This window comes from Sitophilus oryzae, unplaced genomic scaffold (genome assembly GCF_002938485.1).
Source record: "Sitophilus oryzae breed Bouriz unplaced genomic scaffold, Soryzae_2.0 scaffold_813_pilon_pilon, whole genome shotgun sequence".
In the NCBI taxonomy this organism is placed as follows: Eukaryota; Metazoa; Arthropoda; class Insecta; order Coleoptera; family Curculionidae; genus Sitophilus; species Sitophilus oryzae.
In genome coordinates, this window is record NW_022147432.1 from 6,636,730 (window position 1) to 6,645,207 (window position 8,478).

Sequence of the window (8,478 nt, forward strand, 5' to 3'; positions counted from 1 at the left end):
ATAGTTGGCGTACAGTGGCGGTACTTTCTATTCTAGTATAACATACTTGGGGTAGTTCAACAAAATTAAAAAGTTAAAATTTTGACCAAGTGTACAACAAGCAGTTCAAATAAGATAAAGGAAGATAAGTTCTATTTCTGTTATTTTTGAAGAGCAGAGAGCTGGAGAGTGAAAAACGATAGTTATAGAAATAAAAAATATATATTGCAAGGTAGTTACAAGGGAAAATAAATTTTAAATACATTTTGAACCTAATCAAATAAAGAAAAAAGTCAAGTTTCTAAAACATCGATAAATATGAAAAAATAAATTTCAGGTGACTCAACCATTATTTTCGAGCAAGCTTAAAAATGATAATTATTCTTTTTTCACGTCAAGTAAATCGAACAAAACGCACTTCCGTAAAAAACTTTGAAAGAATGATTTTGCAACTATTTCATCCATTAAACTTTTTGCCTTCTGAAACCTCTTACAATTAAAACAGGAAGAAAGGGAAAAAATATTGCAAAACTGTAACAGCGAGCGCGTCCTAAATCCGCCGTTTTAACACATCGTCCATTATGGGCCTGTCACGTCGGCGATAATATATTCACCACCGAAATTTCTGATCCAATTTTAATGACCCATTGTTCCTATGCGATCGCATATTCCCGTCCGATTATTTCTGTTATTTTTGAAGTTCAGAGAGCTGGAAAGTGAAAAGCGGTAGCTATAGAAATATCCAACGTATGGTAGGGGAATACAAAAAACAATAAAATATATAACAATACAATAAATTTAGATTATACAACATCAATTTAGGACTAAAATTAATAAAATATTTACTATTCATGGGCATGAAATGAGTACACATAGATGCGATATACATGAAAAACTATTTAAGAATGACTTTACTAAATTAAAGTTAAACTGAAACAAAATATATATTACAAGAATCAAGGGAAAACAAATTTTAAATACATTTTGTACCTAATCAAAAAAAAGGAAAAAGTGAAGTTTCTAAAATATTGATAAATACGAAAAAATAAATTTCCGGTGACTTAACCATTATTTTCGAGCAAGCTTAGAAATGATAATTATTCTTTTTCAACGCCAAGTAATTCGAAAAAACGCATTTCCGTAAAAACTTTGAAAGAATGATTATGCCACTATTTCATCCATTAAACTTTTTGCCTTCTGAAACATCTTGCAATTAAAACAGGAACGAGAGGAAAATAATACAGAAACTGTAGTAGCGAGCGCGTCCTAAATCCGCCGTTTTTACACATCGTCCGTTATCGGCCTGTCACGTCGGCGATAATATATTCACCACCGAAATTTCTGATCCAGTTTTAATGACCCATTGTTCCTATGCGATCGCATATTCCCGTCCGATTATTTCTGTTACTTTTGAAGAGCAGAGAGCTGGAAAGTGAAAAGCGTTAGCTATAAAAATAGCCAACGTATGGTAGGGGAATACAAAAAAACAATAAGATATATAACAATACAATAAATATAGATTATACAACATCAATTTGGGACTAAAATTAATAAAATATTCACTATTCATGGGTATTAAATAACTAGAAATAGATGGGTTATTTATGAAAAACTATTAAATAATGGCTTTACTAAATTAGAGTTAATCTGAAACAAAATGTATATTGCAAGTTACACAAGGGAAAATAAATTTTAAATTCATTTTATAACCAAAAGAAAGAAAAAAGTCGAGTTTCTAAAATATTGATAAACATGGAAAAATAAATTTCAGGTAACACAACCATTATTTTCGAGTAAGCTTAAAAATGATAATTATTCATTTTCAACGTCAAGTAATTCGAAAAAACGCATTTCCGTAAAAACTTTGAAAGAATGATTGTGCGATTATTTCGTCCATTAAACTTTTTGCCTTCTGAAACATCTTGCAATTAAAACAGGAACGAGAGGAAAATAATGCAGAAACTGTGGCAGCGAGCGCGTCCTAAATCCGCCGTTTTTACACATCGTCCATCATCGGCCTGTCACGTAGGCGATAATGTATTCACCACCGAAATTTCTGATCTAATTTTAATGACCCATTGTTCCTATGCGATCGCATATTCCCGTCCGATTATTACTGTTATTTTTGAAGAGTAGAGAGCTGGAAAGTGAAAAGCCCTAGCTATAGAAATATTCAATGTATGGTAGGGGAATACAAAAAACAATAAAATATAAAACAATACAATTGAATATAGATTACAGAACATCAATTTTGGACTAAAATTAATAAAATATTCACTATTCATGGGCAAGAAATGAGTACACATAGATGCGATATACATGAAAAACTATTAAATAATGGCTTTACTAAATTAGAGTTAATCTGAAACAAAATGTATATTGCAAGTTACACAAGGGAAAATAAATTTTAAATTCATTTTATAACCAAAAGAAAGAAAAAAGTCGAGTTTCTAAAATATTGATAAACATGGAAAAATAAATTTCAGGTAACACAACCATTATTTTCGAGTAAGCTAAAAATGATAATTATTCATTTTCAACGTCAAGTAATTCGAAAAAACGCATTTCCGTAAAAACTTTGAAAGAATGATTGTGCGATTATTTCGTCCATTAAACTTTTTGCCTTCTGAAACATCTTGCAATTAAAACAGGAACGAGAGGAAAATAATGCAGAAACTGTGGCAGCGAGCGCGTTCTAAATCCGCCGTTTTTACACATCGTCCATCATCGGCCTGTCACGTAGGCGATAATGTATTCACCACCGAAATTTCTGATCCAATTTTAATGACCCATTGTTCCTATGCGATCGCATATTCCCGTCCGATTATTTCTGTTATTTTTGAAGTTCAGAGAGTTGGAAAGTGAAAAACGATTGCTATAGAAATATTCAACGTATGTTAGGGGAATACAAAAAACAATAAAATATAAAACAGTATAGGTTATACAACATCAATTTGGGACTAAAATTAATAAAGTATTCACTATTTATAGGCATTAAATGAGAACAATTAGATGCGATATATATGAAAAACTATTAAAGAATGCCTGTACTAAATTAGAGTTAATTTGAAACAAAATGTAAATTTGCAAGTTACAAGAGAAAATAAATTTTAAATACATTTTTTATAATCAAATAAAGGAAAAAGTCAAGTTTCTAAAATATCTATAAACATAAAAAAATAAATTTCAGGTGCCACAACCATTGTTTCGAATAAGCTTAAAAACGATAATTATTCTTTTTCTACGTCAAGTAATTCGAAAAAACACATTTCCGTAAAAACTTAAAAAGAATCATAGTGCGATTATTTCGTTCATTAAACTTTTTGCCTTCTGAAACATCTTGTAATTAAAACAGGAACGAGAGGAAAATAATGCAGAAACTGTGCAAGCGAGCGCGTCCTAAATCCGCCGTTTTTACACATCGTCCATCATCGGCCTGTCACGTCGGCGATAATATATTCACCACCGAATTTTCTGATCCAGTTTTAATGACCCATTGTTCCTATGCGATCGCATATTCCCGTCCGATTATTTCTGTTATTTTTGAACTTCAGAGAACTGGAAAGTGTAAAACGCTAGCTATACAAATATCCAACGTATGCTAGGGGAATACAACTTCAAATTTTTATTTTAAGTATATGGTTATACGACATCAATTTGTGACTAAAGTCATATTAAAGACATATACCGATTTGGTCATTTTATAAGTGTGATCTGGATTTTAACGCGTAAGGCCGAGAAAAATATAAATGACCGGTTGACAGACAGAAAGACAAAATCAAAAGCGGCATGCCGTGGTGCCGGTTTTTACGTTTGTAAGAAATTTTGTGTAGAAAAAAAATAACCTTTTTAAAAACTTTTATAATATATACTACTGATACGAAGATAATATATCTAAGCTAAATATAATCTATTACATCTGTAGTAAAATGAGTAACTAATTATGAAAAATAAGGGTTCAACCCTAAATGCAACATTTTCCATAAATGCCTACATGTGTGGTTTGAACTTTTGATGCAAAATCCGGCAATACCGCATAGAAGAAATGTATCAATCTTTTATCTCTTTTTAATACATTTTATTTTCCATTAAGCTGCCTACTGTCTTACACGTTAAAATCCAGACGGTGCAAATCCGGTTCTCGGAAACTTTGCTTTTCCGTTTGATATCGTGCTGAGATTTTGTCTTTTTTCCATGGTATTTCATGAAAAGTCTCTTATCATCTTTCACCGAGCTATAGCTTGCTAAATATGCCGCTATCAACAAGTATTTGGAGTAAAATGGAAGTTCAATATTTTCAGCTAAATTTTCTAACGGTCTTTTACTGTCATCTGTTGATACTCGCAAATAAAGTACTTCTAAAGAGCTTTTCAAAATGGGAGAGATATTTTTCCATAGTGCCATAGAGTTTTTCATACTTATTTCATTGCGGGCAATCGGTTCGCAGTATTTAATAAAATTACTTCTGCCCGTGTGTCTCAATTCACTGAGATCCCTGCACGCCCTATAGAACACCGACAGAAAAACGTTCAAGTAATTTCTGAAGAAGTCTTTGCCGAATTTGATCAGTTGGTTAAAGTTATTAGATACTAATTCCCGAACAAGATTGAAATCTAACGAAATAATTTCCAGCAGCTCGTCCTTGTTATACTGCGGAAAATGGATCTTAATAGGTTCGACGATGTTTAACCTAAAGTAATATTTCTCGAACAGGATCTCCGAGAGAAAAATTACCGAAACTGAAACGCCCGTTAACTCTTGTAACCTTAAAAAGCCTGGCAATGAATTACTCTCCATATTTCGGAGCTCCTCGGCTTTATCCATAATTATGACGGATCGGCTTAATAATATATCTAAGCTAAATATAATCTATTACATCTGTAGTAAAATGAGTAACTAATTATGAAAAATAAGGGTTCAACCCTAAATGCAACATTTTCCATAAATGCCTACATGTGCGGTTTGAACTTTTGATGCAAAATCCGGCAATACCGCATAGAAGAAATGTATCAACCCAACTTTTATCTCTTTTTAATACATTTTATTTTCTATTAAGCTGCCTACTGTCTTACACGTTAAAATCCAGACCACACTTCTAAAATGACCAAATCGGTATAGAGATCATAGACATCAATTAGACTAAACTTATGAGAAAATACATTTTCACTATTAAATATAATATTTATATATTTTATATTTAAAAACTTTATAAAAAAAATAAAGCCTGAAAAATATAAAATATAAGTCATTATATCATTTTAGTATATGCTATTAAAAAATTCAAGCCCTCTATGCATTTTAGTTCTTATACTTGACGCCGCCGCCGGGCCGCCATGAAAGATTGATAGAGATTACGGCATCAATACCATGATACTTTAAACGTTAAATGGGTTACAAGTTCAGTAGTAAGCTCGAATTCAATTTTGCAGGTATTAAGCGTTGTAAATTTTGATTGGATAAGATTAATGACCTGTTTTACATCTACTTAGTAGCAGCTCTAAGGTAATCCATCTGAAAATGAACACTTAACTGACTGATTGAGGTACGAGAATGGTCTGAAAAGTTTCCGACCTCAACGTGAAGATGGCAACACTCGTAGATAAAAGCTAGTGAATTTTCATTGTTTATCTGTTGACAATTATTCACCAAAGTCTCAGCCATTTTGGATGCGCAGTTGTTATGTAACAGTCGTTTGAGTGAGTTGATGTCAGTGTTTTTGTGAAAATGGACAAAATCGAGTATCGAGCTGTCATTAAATATTTGGTTTTGAAAGGCAATACGCCTACACAAATTAAGCATGAGTCGGATTCTGTGCATGGAGACTATGCACCATCATTTACTACAGTGAAATGTTGGGCAGCTGAATTTAAACGTGGCCGTAAGAGCTTGGGAGACGATGAACGTTCGGGACGTCCAAAAACTGCAACTACCGACGATAACATCGCCAAAGTTCACCAAATGGTGCTAGACGACCGCCAAATTAAAGTGAGAGAGATAGCAGAGGTTATGAACATATCAAAAAAACGTGTTTGTCACATATTAAATCAAGATTTAGGCATGAGAAAGATGTCCGCGCGTTGGGTGCCGCGTTTGCTCACGTTAGACCAAAAGCGTGTTCGTATGAACATTTCCAACGCTATGTTAGCTCAGTTTAGGCGCAATAAATCCGAGTTTTGGCGTCGATTAATTACTGTAGATAAAACTTGGATACACCACTATACAGCAGAAACAAAAATACAGTCCAAACAGTGGACGGCAAAGGGAGAACAGGCCCCAAAAAAAGCAAAAACTGTTATTTCGACTGGAAAAATGATGGCGACTGTTTTTTGGGATAGTCATAAAGTTATTTTAATTGATTATCTTCAAAAAGGAAAAACCATCACAGGGGCATAGTACGCATAGTACTTGACAAGCTAAAAGCAGAACTTACGGAAAAACGGCCACATTTACAGAAAAAGAAAATCCTGTTTCACCAAGATAACGCACCGTCTCACACCTCAGCGGTTGCCATGGCGAAAATCCACGAATTACGGTTTGAACTGCTTGACCATCCGCCTTACTCACCAGATCTAGCCCCTAGCGACTTCTTTTTGTTCCCTCATTTAAAAATTGCGCTCGGAGGACAGAGATTTTCGTCAAATGAAGAGGCAATCACCTTTGTGAACCACTATTTTGCAGAGAAAAACGCCGAGTACTACTTGGACAGGTTACAGAGATGGGAGCATCGCTGGGAAAAGTGTGTAGAGTTACAAGGGGACTATGTTGAAAAATAAAATAAAATATTCAGAAAAAATGTCTTGTATCTTTGTTAGGTCGGAAACTTTTCAGACCTCCCTCGTAACTAGGTAATTTAAATTGTTTTCTGCAACTACGACTCTCTAACTGTTAATCGGAGCTCTTCATCTAATCATAAATTTTTAATTCTGTGCTTACTTTAACCTTAAGGTTAGGCGCAAATAGAGTCGCGTGTATAGCGTGTGACATGACCTAGCGCGACGCGAGTTAGAGGTACAAAAAAGTTATGCCCAATAATAATGTACTAAACAATTAAGATTAAAAGTTTAAAACCTGGAGCGTAGCTATGTATTTTTACCCATTGGACATACTTGTGGTTATGTAGAACATTGAAACAGCATTATTATAAATAAATAAGTTTATTCTCTACAAATATTGGTACATTTTTTTTGGTAAATTGTACAGTTTACAAAAATAATTAAACAAACCCTTAGACTATTTTTTTAAACGATCATAGACGGTAATACTGTTTAAATTACGATATGTAACAATATTAGACTACATGTGACTGAAGTCATTTAAATATTTTCTTATATTGAAACCGACCATTTTCGATAGACTATGAATGCAATAAAAGTTAACGTTACACTTGTATTTCCTCCCATCGAGCGTGGTATTGTCAGATGCAAGCGATAAAAGCTGCAGTTACTGCAGCTAAACTCGACACTTGCACTAGTAGATGATTATTAAAACCAACTTTATCCTGCAAAATGGAATAATATATTGCCAACAATCTATCCAAAGTAAATACACCCGGTCCCATCTGAGTGTTCAGTTTCTCGGAAACCTTGCTTTTGCGTTTGATATCGTGCTGAGATTTTGTCTTTTCTTCATGGTATTTCATGAAAAGTCTCTTATCATCTTTCACCGAGCTATAGCTTGCTAAATATGCCGCTATCAACAAGTATTTGGCGTAAAATGGAAGTTCCATATTTTCAGCTAAATTTTCTAACGGTCTTTTACTGTCATCTGTTGACACTCGCAAATAAAGTACGTCTAAAGAGCTTTTCAAAATGGGAGAGATATTTTTCCATAGTGCCATAGAGTTTTTCATACTTACTTCATTGCGGGCAATCGGTTCGCAGTATTTAATAAAATTACTTCTGCCTGTGTGTCTCAATTCACTGAGATCCCTGCACGCCCTATAGAACACCGACAGAAAAACGTTCAAGTAATTTCTGAAGAAGTCTTTGTCGAATTTGATCGGTTGGTTAAAGTTATTAGATACTAATTCCCGAACAAGATTGAAATCTAACGAAATAATTTCCAGCAGCTCGTCCTTGTTATACTGCGGAAAATGGATCTTAATAGGTTCGATGATGTTTAACCTAAATTAATATTTTTCGAACAGGATCTCCGAGAGAAAAATTACCGAAACTGAAACGCCCGTTAACTCTTGTAACCTTAAAAAGCCTGGCAATGAATTACTCTCCATATTTCGGAGCTCCTCGGCTTTATCCATAATTATGACGGATCGGCTTAGACTCTTGGGATACATTCTGTAAATGGTCTATTGTTTATTGCAACTACGAACTCTATCTGTTAATTATACCCCTCTCATATCTAATAATAATTTTTTAGTTTGTTTACCTACTTAAACCTTAACCCTTAATAACATTACCTGAATTTTATTAATGCTAATTTGTATGCAAAATTATCATGTTTTTTATACTATAAAATGGTAGTACTACTATCAGGATATTT

The 8,478-nt window shown here is 33.5% G+C and overlaps 3 protein-coding genes across 3 annotated transcripts; 1 reads left to right on the forward strand and 2 right to left on the reverse strand.

The window, feature by feature from the left end:
• Nucleotides 1-904: 904 nt before the first annotated feature.
• On the reverse strand, nt 905-5,640 carry LOC115889263 (origin recognition complex subunit 5-like). The gene is made up of 3 exons (XM_030909204.1): nt 5,465-5,640; nt 4,089-4,837; nt 905-909 (listed from the first exon to the last, which is right to left on the reverse strand). The coding sequence occupies exons 1-3, from the start codon at nt 5,638-5,640 to the stop codon at nt 905-907; spliced, it is 930 nt and encodes a 309-aa protein (XP_030765064.1).
• Nucleotides 5,641-5,644: 4 nt separating this feature from the next.
• LOC115889264 (protein GVQW3-like) lies at nt 5,645-6,372 on the forward strand. Its single transcript, XM_030909205.1, has one exon. The coding sequence runs from the start codon at nt 5,704-5,706 to the stop codon at nt 6,370-6,372; it is 669 nt and encodes a 222-aa protein (XP_030765065.1). The 5' UTR covers nt 5,645-5,703.
• Nucleotides 6,373-7,217: 845 nt separating this feature from the next.
• Nucleotides 7,218-8,427, reverse strand: LOC115889383 (origin recognition complex subunit 5-like). The gene is given in 2 exon segments (XM_030909360.1): nt 7,218-7,419; nt 7,421-8,427. Coding segments are annotated over 2 exon segments (999 nt in total). The 5' UTR covers nt 8,273-8,427; the 3' UTR covers nt 7,218-7,272.
• Between the last annotated feature and the right edge of the window lie 51 nt (nt 8,428-8,478).